The sequence below is a fragment of the Loa loa genome (assembly GCF_000183805.2).
Source record: "Loa loa unplaced genomic scaffold supercont3.72, whole genome shotgun sequence".
Classification (NCBI taxonomy): Eukaryota; Metazoa; Nematoda; class Chromadorea; order Rhabditida; family Onchocercidae; genus Loa; species Loa loa.
In genome coordinates, this window is record NW_018108252.1 from 143,971 (window position 1) to 154,851 (window position 10,881).

The 10,881-nt window shown below is 24.9% G+C and overlaps 2 protein-coding genes across 2 annotated transcripts in view; one reads left to right on the plus strand and one right to left on the minus strand.

Annotated features, from left to right (window-relative positions):
* The first annotated feature begins 1,914 nt into the window (after positions 1-1,914).
* On the plus strand, positions 1,915-8,509 carry LOAG_09222 (voltage-dependent calcium channel beta 2a subunit). Its single transcript, XM_020447889.1, has 13 exons — positions 1,915-2,036; positions 2,717-2,836; positions 3,403-3,525; positions 3,865-3,983; positions 4,665-4,750; positions 5,011-5,114; positions 5,305-5,444; positions 5,548-5,663; positions 6,152-6,303; positions 6,564-6,659; positions 6,795-6,978; positions 7,315-7,436; positions 8,244-8,509. Exons 1-13 carry the CDS (start codon positions 2,019-2,021, stop codon positions 8,445-8,447), a joined length of 1,584 nt encoding a protein of 527 aa, XP_020301925.1. The 5' UTR covers positions 1,915-2,018; the 3' UTR covers positions 8,448-8,509.
* A 1,497-nt stretch (positions 8,510-10,006) lies between these two features.
* Positions 10,007-10,881, minus strand: part of LOAG_17419 (hypothetical protein) — a gene marked incomplete at its 5' end in the record, with an annotated part of 2,673 nt that continues 1,798 nt past the window's right edge. The window contains 3 exons of the mRNA XM_020450082.1: positions 10,007-10,161; positions 10,273-10,373; positions 10,568-10,649. Of these exons, the coding sequence (XP_020306301.1) occupies positions 10,036-10,161; positions 10,273-10,373; positions 10,568-10,649 (309 nt within the window). The 3' untranslated portion in view covers positions 10,007-10,035. The remainder of the gene's footprint in view (positions 10,162-10,272; positions 10,374-10,567; positions 10,650-10,881) is intronic.

Genomic DNA, 10,881 nt, shown 5'->3' on the forward strand with positions numbered 1-10,881 from the left:
CCACAATAGCGTAACTTGCAAGAAATATTATTACAATAGCGTAACTTGCAGGAAATATTATTACAGTAGTGCAACTTGCAGGAAATATTACTACAATAGCGTAACTTGCAAAAAATGTTACTACAATAGCGTAACTTGCAAAAAATATTACTATAATATGGTAACTTGCAAATAACATTTTTTATTTTTATTAAACAGTACCGTAACTTGCAAGAATACCATTTTTTTTTCTCTTTTCCTGATACCTAAATTTTTTAAAAATAAATATTCCTCATAAATATACAATATATTTAAACATTTATCCAACTTTTCTATTTAATTAAATACCATTTAAAAATGTATTAAATTGGGAGAAATGTAATATATGATAACATTGAAATTTGTTTTGATATTGGAAAAAAGAAAAAGAAAAAATTACACCAATATTTAAATTTTTCGGAAACAAATTATTTTTTGTTGAAAGGAGTGAAATAAAATTTCACAAATTATAATCATTGTAATCATCATTTAAACGTTTTTCATCTCACCGTAGTATATAATATCGTATGTAATAATAGCCAAGAAAGAAAATAGCCTAGGAAGCAAAAAAATAAAAAGAATAAAAAATCGAGAAATAAAAGTAAAATGATTACTACGATGGAATTAAATATAAAATATTTATTACATACAAATAGTTTTTTAAATTAATTCATTGATGCTAAAAAAATTTTTCTCATCTAACTTTTCTTTGTTTAATCGAATTTTTTTTTTATTAAGTTTATTTTTTTAATATTTTTTTGTAATTTTTGTTTTTGTTTTTGTTTTTTTTTCTTTTTTATTTTTTTCAATCATTTTCTTCTTCAATCATTTGACGAGGATATGTCAACTTATTTTAATTAGTAATTTAAAATAGTAATTCACAAAAACTCCTTTTTCCCCTTATAATAATTATTCATTTCCACTTTAGATTTAAATTAAAATCAAATTTTTCAATATTGGAATTTTGATAATAAGTAAAATTTCAAAACTGATGAAAAAAAAATTTCTTTTAATTTACGATATATTATATTAGCTGGAAGTTTATGCGTTAATTTAAATTTAAAACAGCAGTGACCTTAAAATGTTTTTATTTTACTGCTAAAAAACTGAATTAACACATGTTAAGTATCAAGTAAGTAAATTGAAATTTAATTTTCAAAAAATTATTCTCAATAAATTAGCATAATTCAAATATCAGCTAATTATTTTGAGTAAATTAACGTATTTCAAAAATCAAATAGATAATTCTCAACGTATTAAATATTTCAAATATTTAAGTAAATAATTCTAACTCACTTCGTATATTTCAAATATTAGATAAGTAATTCCGTTATAATAATACTAGTAATAGCAGTAATACGAAGAAATTAGGAGTTACTTTTGGTAACAATAAGAAGTTCTTCAATGATGCTAATTAATTTATCGATTAACTGATCTGATAGTTTTACTTTAATTAATTGCTAAATTAAGATAATACTAAACAATCAATACTTTAGGAGTATTTTTTTTTTCTTTTGAAATGGAAGTGGCATATCTAAGTGTGATTTACATAATTACTTTTATGTAGTAATATTTATCATAAGTTTAAAAAAAAAAAACGATCAATTCTAGGAGGAAAATAAAGAACCAATAGTACAGTTCATAATAAATAGCCTAGTAAAAAATTAGCAAAGATTTGGCAAACAAAAATTTATTGTTGTTTGGGATCTTTTTTTTTTTTAATTTAATCTATTCTAAAATATATAAATATCTTTTGCTCTATTAATGATTTTCATTTTATATTTATTATAAATTATTGAAAAATATATTTATTATATTTTATTGATTTATTAAAATATTGCGATGCTAATTATATCTTTTATTAATTACTGATGATGTATTACTTTAAATGTTTCATTTTAGATAATGATTATGTTGTCATGATTAGTTGATTCGAATTTTAAACAGCTCATATTTTGGTATCATTTTCTTTCATTTTCAAAATTGCTTCAATTAAATCGATGACTTTTCGTCGACAGGTTTTTATTCAATTATTTATGAATTAATATTTCAATTAAGTACACATTTTGATGCAATTAAAATTTTTAAACATTTTAATTTATTCAAAAAATCATTAATTCAGTTATAATATTACCAGTAATTTATTGTAACTTTATTCAAAATTATATAAATCTTTAATAGGGCAGCAAATAAATTGAAAGAGAAATTTAAATTTGATGTTTGCTTTTCTTTTATCACCGTACTCTCTATCAATTTATCATTTATTCATCAAATGATTAAAATGAAATGTACAATTATTGATTTTTGATAGTAATGTTAAACTATTGATTATTGAAAAGATTTTATTTTTATAATTTACATTTAAGAAAAGTATAATTAATGTACATTTTTGTAATTTATAATTAAGTAAAATTGAATTAGTTGTAAAAATTTGAATTTTTTATCGTACGTTTTCAAGTAATTCATATTTTTTCCTACAGCTTTAATTGCTAGTAAATTATGTTATTTTTCATCTAACATTTTAGTTTTTATCAAATTTCATTTTTTATTTTGATAATTTGAGAAATGAAGTTGGATCAGTGGGATAATAGTAATTAATTATTTAACTTTTTGCATTTTGAAATTTAAAAAAAAAAGGGAAAATTCATCCTTTTGCTATAAAGTACTCACTTAATTCTATAAAAGTTTAAATTTTAAGGGTAGTGCTGATTCGAATTTTAGCCGCCGAGAAAGTGATTTTGATTTGGATGAAAGGAATCGAGAAACGCTACGCCGTGATGCGGAACGTTCCGCAGCATTGCAACTTGAACGGGCTAAAGTATAAATGTTGTTACGTAGTACCATTAATTAATATCATTTCAAATAATTAATACTGCTTCTGATATTATACCTCTTATTTTTTGATCAAAAATAGTAATTGATTGAGGAAAGGGTCCATTTTTTGGTTCGTTCATCGTGATCTAATCAGGATGACGAAGGATTTATTCGTACCAGAAAATTATAGAAAGATGAGGATTATTGTAACTAATTTTGTGCCTTTACAAATAACAAATAATACAATTTACTTCATCTTATTAATATTAACTTCATACTTCGCCATAACTTGTCTATAACCATAATCCTCGTGGGATGAATATAGTATATTCATTTAGGTTTCTTCAACTGTATCATTATGATACCTGAAATAGCAATAAATAAGCAAACAATTAAAGTATTTAGAATGGATAAGTAATAAATGATAATTAATAAAATTGAAATTAATAAATGAATGAATATTTTATTGAAAAACTAAGCTATAATTGAAAAAGTTAATTTTTAAAATTTTTTAATTTTTTAATTTTTTTTTTTTTTGTAAATTTCCATCCTTCAAATTGTTAATTGCAGTATAAACCGGTAGCTTTTGCTGTATGTACAAATGTGGAATTTGATGGAACATTGGATGATGATTCACCTGTACATGGTTGTGCAGTATCATTTAAAGTTAAAGATTTCTTACACATCAAAGAGGTAAGTAATTTTTTTGAAAAATTTCAAAAATTCATTCTTCAAATTTTATCTTAATTGAAATTAAACTGTATCATTTAGCTTAATTTTGAAAATAAACTCAACAAATCAAATCAGATAAACTTGAATAAGTTTGTATTTATTCCAAACATTCCATTGTGCCATTATTTTAAAATGCTTAATTTATTTCACATTCTAATTTTTTGTAAGAAAAACGAAAATTTACAAAATAGGCAATATTAAGCAGTAACTTTTTAAGCAGTAGCATTAAATGGTAACAGTAATAAGCAGTAACTTTTCTGTAATTTTTTTAAAACTTAATTTAAATTATAAAATTTTTAGAAATATAATAACGATTGGTGGATAGGACGTTTGGTGAAAGAAGGACATGATCTTGGTTTTATTCCATCACCAGTGAAACTTGAAAACAATCGACAACAGAGTGCAAAGGGGTTAAAATTGTACGTTGAAATAACATTTTTATTTCAACTTGATTTCTTATCTTGAAATGATAACTTATCAGATAAGACATTAAAGATACTCGTAAGAATATTCATAGTGTTGAAATTTTACCAACATTATTAATTCATCATCATAGCTTATGCAAACTGAAATGAAATTCTTTTGAAAATTATTGATTAGTGATAAAATTTTCGTACTTTTATTTTTTATGATAAGTTATCCATTTTTTAACTTTTCCCTTTTTTGATAAGTAATTATTTCAGTTTTTGATGAGGAAAATTCTTAAATTTTCACAAGGATACTGTCAAAGTGATACAAGCCAATTTAACTGTTTATTTTCAGGATATGCATACATATTTTTTTGAAAAAATTTAGGGAAAAAAGGAAAACAATATAAATGACAAAATTTCAAGTGTTATTTGATTAGAGAATGTAATTTGTAGTGTTAAATAAACTAAAATGAAAAAAGGGAAACGATGCAATAAAAGTTATTTATTAATTTACTCATTTCCTGTAAAAATGAAATGGTTTCAATTTCCAAAACTGAATGATTCTTTTCTTGTTTTTGTTAATTTTCAGAATTTAATTAACACAATGCCAATTAAAAGGAGAAACTTTTTGTTTTTAAGTAAGTAAAGTTGGTTTATTTTTATTGATATTTTTCAATTCACTTTTTTCAGTAAATCATCGAGCATACCAAATTTGGCTAGCTTAGATGATATGATGCCACGAAGTGGTTCCCACGGTTCAACTCCTCCTACACCAGGTGCTAAGTTAGTATATGCGAAAGAAATTTCATTTTTATCGTGAATATTTTCAAAAATAAATTTAAATAATGGATAATATTTCGTAAATTTTAATGTGAAATACCCCAATGACAATTGTAAGTATGAACTAGAAAATTTGGATGAATATTAATCATGCATAGATATAACAATCATTTTAGCATATTTTCATTACTATAAATCATTATTTTGAATGATCAGGAAGATATTTTTCATCCCGGGAAAATCAATATATTTCCAGGAGGTGAATTAGATGAGGAAGGTAATACACATGGTAAAAAAATCACCGATTTAGTTTCTACACCACCTCCTGCAAAAGAAAAAAGGAAATTGATGTTCAAGAAGGTTATTTATTGTTTCCTAAATATAAAAACTGTTTGTGAAACTTTTCATTTTTTTCTTATTTATGATAATTTTTCCAAATTTTTGCATTTAAAAATTATACAAACTTGAATTAGAAATTTTCCTAAATCAAAATTTTTAACTTTTATTTTTTTGCAAATAAGAATAATTTGAAAAGAAGTAATTATTACAGCAAGAAAGTTTACCACCATATGATGTAGTGCCATCAATGCGACCTGTTGTCATTGTTGGACCGTCATTGAAAGGTTATGAGGTCACAGATATGATGCAAAAAGCTGTTTTTGATTATTTGAAACATCGATTTGAGGGGAGGTTTGTTGACATCATTCTGATTTTCTTTTTTTTAGTAAAAAATTTCAATTTCAAAATATTTTATATTTTAAACTTTACTTCAAAAACCTCTCTTTTTTTTCAGGATAATAATAACACGGGTTACTGCTGATATATCATTAGCAAAACGAACACTGATGAATAATCCATCAAAACGGGCAACAATAGAAAGAGCAAATTCAAGATCAAGCAACAATTTAGGTATAAATGTTTACCTCAAGTAACAACCAAAGCATCAACATTTTCCTCAGATGGCAGCTTAGGTATAGAATTCTCAGATGACAATTTAGATGTAGATATTTTATCACCGCTAATAATTTAATGGATTGACAATTTTTTCAAACAATAAGTTAGGTATACATACATTTTCCTCAGGTGACTGTTTAGCTATGGGAATTTTTCTCAGGTAATAATTAAATTATCGATATTTTTCTCAAGCGATAATTTAGGTATTGACATTTTCCTAAGGTAATAATTCAAGTATACACAATTTTTCTTAGGCGACGATTTTGATATAGAAATTTTCCTACATAACGAAAGATGACCTTTCGTGTTAATTGCTATCATATCATAGATATGACAATTTATAGTGACATATTGTTCTAGAGACTATTAAAATATCTTTTTACTGATTGTTTGCAAATTTTAATTTTTATTAGCAGTAAGCTTCATTTTGTCTTTTTTTTTAGCTGAAATTCAGGCGGAAATAGAAAGAATATTTGAATTAGCTCGATCTATGCAGCTTGTTGTGTTAGACTGTGACACAATCAATCATCCGTCGCAATTAGCTAAAACATCGCTTGCACCAATTCATGTTTACATCAAAATTAGCTCACCTAAAGTTAGCTTTTTTTTCGAAACTTCCACTTTCTCCTCTTTTATTTCGGAAATATTATTTAAAAGAAAAAAAAAAGATAAAACTGAAATTTAAATTGATTGCTTCGTTGAAATGTACGCAAAAAGGTAAATAATAGATTAATTAACATTATTAATCATATCTGTCTGTAATAACATTCATATTTCAGAATACCCTTCTATACTCTGTACTTAATTAGTTACTTAATCGATTTCAGGTTATACTTAATACATGATTAATTTTAGGTTCTTCAAAGGCTTATTAAATCAAGGAATAAATCACAAACGCGAAATATGAATGTACAAATGGTTGCGGCCGAAAAATTAGCACAATGTCCAGTGGTAAGTTAAAAAATTTAATGTAAATTTTCACAAAAATGATTTTAACAAGATTTTAATTTGCATAAAAGTCATTAACAAAAATTAACTTCCCAATTTTATAAATAATAAAATTTTATCATTTAAAATTAATTTTAGGAGATGTTTGATGTTTTGTTGGATGAGAATCAACTGGAAGATGCATGTGAGCATTTAGCTGATTATATGGAATCATATTGGAGAGCAACACATCCACCCGTTAAATCGCCACCCCGAATAAAGCGGAATCCAATGGAAAATCGCGGACCAGCAACATTGTTTACGCCATCACAAATTATGCAAGGTTAACATTTTTCATTTAGTCATTTGTAAAAAATTTATATCAAATAAATTTCAAAATTTCGTAAAAAAATTTAAGTTAGAATTTGTTTGAGAAATAATTAAATTACAGTACAAATTAAAGAAAAAATTTTTTGTTAAAAAGAGCCTTAATGAAAATTGTAAATATTTCTTTTAATTTCAAAATAGAATAAATGTCAGCTAAATTTGTTTGCCAATGTGAACCTTCCATTCCTTGCCTATATTATACTAAATTTATAAATAATTGACTTCAAAATACAATATATTATAATTAATTACCATGGATAAATGGAATACTAAATTATAAATATGAATTCAGGAATGGGACATCCATTAGCAATGTCACCAATGGTTAACTCACCAAATATGAACTTTCCGCCAACGATTCGACAAAGAAATCCACAACAGCAAGAACGTGTTCCAACATTTAACCTTCCATCGGTAAAATTTCAAGTTTTCATTTTAGCAATTTTCATATAAATTAATAGAATTGGAAAAGATAGAAGTAAAATCACATAAATGATCAATGTTAATAGCGAGAAACATTTTTTTCTTTTCTTAAATATTCGATTTTAATTTCAAATAATTTAAATGCAAAATTTTGCCTTCATAGTTTGGTAAATTACACCATAATTTATTCATTTTTTTGCTTATATTTCCTAATTAGTACTCTTATTTATATAAACCTTTATTTCTTTTTTATTTATAGTTATTATTTTCTGTTTGTTCCATTACTGATTACCTGATCGAAATATTATCGATTCAATTTGACACTTAATTAAATGAGTTCGAAATTAGAAACTCAATTGATTTGTTTAGAAAAAAATTGCTTATTCTTTAATTCTCATTGTACACTAAAATTAATGTTTGACTTTTCATGCTACATACTTCTGTAAGTATCGTTTTAACTTGTTGGCTTAGAGGTCATCCATTGGTCATGCTTATATGATCATTTTCATGTTTCCATTAAATTTATAACTATCACTGATTTTGTTTAAAGAATTTCAAAGGAAATATTGAAAAATTCAATCTAATCTTCACGAAAAGTAATGGGCGATTGTTACTCAGTTACTGAACTACTGAAAATATTACTGAAAATTACTGAAAATCCTGGGATCATAAAGGGTTTTCGGTGATAAATTTCAAATTTAAATTTAAGTTCCAGCTGAATAACACGAAACACTCTTAAAGTATTCTTTCTCATGCATACTTTTTGTATAAAAAATTTTGAAAAAAATTTATTTTTAGGTACAATATGATGAGCAATTAATCCAGAATTCCGGATATTACCAAGATCCATCGCAATCATCAGTATCAATTCAACAAAATATACCCCAAAGACCGGTATTACAACGTGAAGATACGCATGGTTTCGATGAATATGATGAGGAAGATTTCCGTCGTGATATACGTGATAATAATTATGAATCTCGTGGTAATTATCATTACTGAATAATTTTTCCCTCAAACACTACTTAATTAATAAGTGGAAAATGATAAGAATTAAATTCATCACATGAAAATATATGACGAAATTTAGATTTTTTTTCTTACGGAAAATTTTTAATTTATTTTTTCCTTATATTTCCCATTTAATAGTTGACAGATTATTAAATATTTCAGAGAACTGCATTCGCTGTTTCTTTTTTTCAGGTTAGAAGTTTTTCATAGGTTTTGAAATATTTCTGAAATTGTGATTTTGAATTTGAATGTATATTTCAAACAAAAAAAAAAAACAAAAATCACAATTTCTGAAACTGTGATTCTGAATTTGAATGTATATTTCATGGCTTAGTTTGTTATTTGTAGATTCATTTATTCGGTGCCTTCCAACCTTTTTCATTGTTTTTTTCAATAAAATACTGTCGCAATTTGTTTTTTTTAAATATGAAATGATTTAAAAATTGGGGCAGAAAAGAAACACCAAAATATAATTCCAAAAAGATTGAAAAATTTATTTCCGAAATCTGAAATATTCAAGCAAGCATGAAAATGCAAAGCATTCAAACTTTCAACTCAATAAATTATTCAGTTAAATTAACTGAAATAATATCCAAACAGACCGATAAATTACTGTCGACAAATTATTCGGTTAAATTAATTGGAATAATATCGAAATTCTCAAACAAAATACATTTTTGAAAATAAAATAAGATTTAAGAATTGAAATTTCGATTTATAGTGATATAATTTGTGTGATAAAATTATTTGCTAATTTTTAATTATATGGGAATAGCAGCAATACGTACAAAATTTTTAAAATTTATTTATAACACGAAGATGCACAGAAACATTTTTTGCAATTTAATCAACCTAATCCTTACTGATTACGATGTTATATTATTACCTATAATCTATTAGTATTGTCATGTCATCTCTTAAATAGATTATTAGCAGTATAATTGACAAGTCATAGCTGCTGCTGTTAGAAAGCTACTTCTCAATTTTATAGAATGTAAAATTAAAGCCTAGCATTGTTTTAAGCTTAGCAGTACTTCAAATAAGTTAACAATTTTCAAACTTTCCTATTAATAAATAAGAAGTAAACTTGAGAAATATAAATTAGAATTTAAGCAATCAATCAATAAATTGGTATTTTATTATATACTCCCAAATGATAATTGTGTAATTTTCACCTTTAATTATTATAATTTTATTATTTAAACCTTCATTGATTGATTCTTTTTTATTACTTTCACCGAAAAAAAAACCTATGAAAGCATTTATTTTTTAACAAATGATGCTATAATGTTTCTCGAAAATAGAAAATCTTTTATTTCAATAAAAATTCATAAAATATTAAAAATGTCAATGATAGAAATGCTGGAAAACATATTAGAATTTGATAATTCAGAAATATATCCATGAAAAGAAAGTATTAGCTAAAAAAAAAAGATGATGAATTAGAGAGAGAAATTATCAGAGATAATATTTAGTGAGAAATAAAAATTTGTCCAATCAATCATTTTTTTAAACTATTTTGAAACGAATTGAATAAAAATTAGAATTTTTCGATGATAAAAATATACAAACAAAAATGCTAAACATTTTCCGATAAAGCTGTTACTGTATTTTCAAAATTAACTTTAACATCATATGGTATTCCAAGTATGCAATCAGCGATATGTCCTGCTTCACGTAAACCCGATAAATAAGCACCATGAATCTGAAGGTATAAAAATTATGTAGATTTTTGTTCACAACATTGTACAATATTTCAAAGTAATTGAAAAATAAGTAATCAAAAAAAAAAAAGGAAGGTATTAATTAAACTAACCGATCCAGGATGTTCTCGACAGGTATGCTCTCCAGCAAAAAAAATTCGATCACAACCAGCTGAGTCTTTTACCGGTGCTGCTAGATTATCATATGCATCTACTAAAATTTCAATAAATTTATATAAAAAAAAAAAACAATTGGAAATTCCCGAAGAAATTGAACAAATGGTCGAACTTGAAACTCAATCGACCAATTTGTTAATTAATTAATTAACTGAGTTATTTAATGATTCCTTTAAAGAAGATTTTCAAATGAAAATTTGTGATGGAATGTAATAAATTATGCAAACTTACATGTAGAATTTGATGAAACAAAGCTAAAAGCACCACATGAGAAACGATCTGCTCTCCAACGTGTGATAATTACATCAGTTGGCTAAAAAAAGTAATGTCATTTTACGTAAAGATATGTGGTAGATTTCACCGTTAGCTACTGATGGACAAAATTTGAAATCCATACCTTAACTGTTTTTGGATAAATAATTTCAGCATTAAATAATTTCGAATTTGTCACTTCACCAATAGATTCCGTCTGAGAAGAACTGGATTTTCTAAAAATTAAAAAAATTTAGGAGTTCGAAACAACAATTCTCGATGCGTACACAATG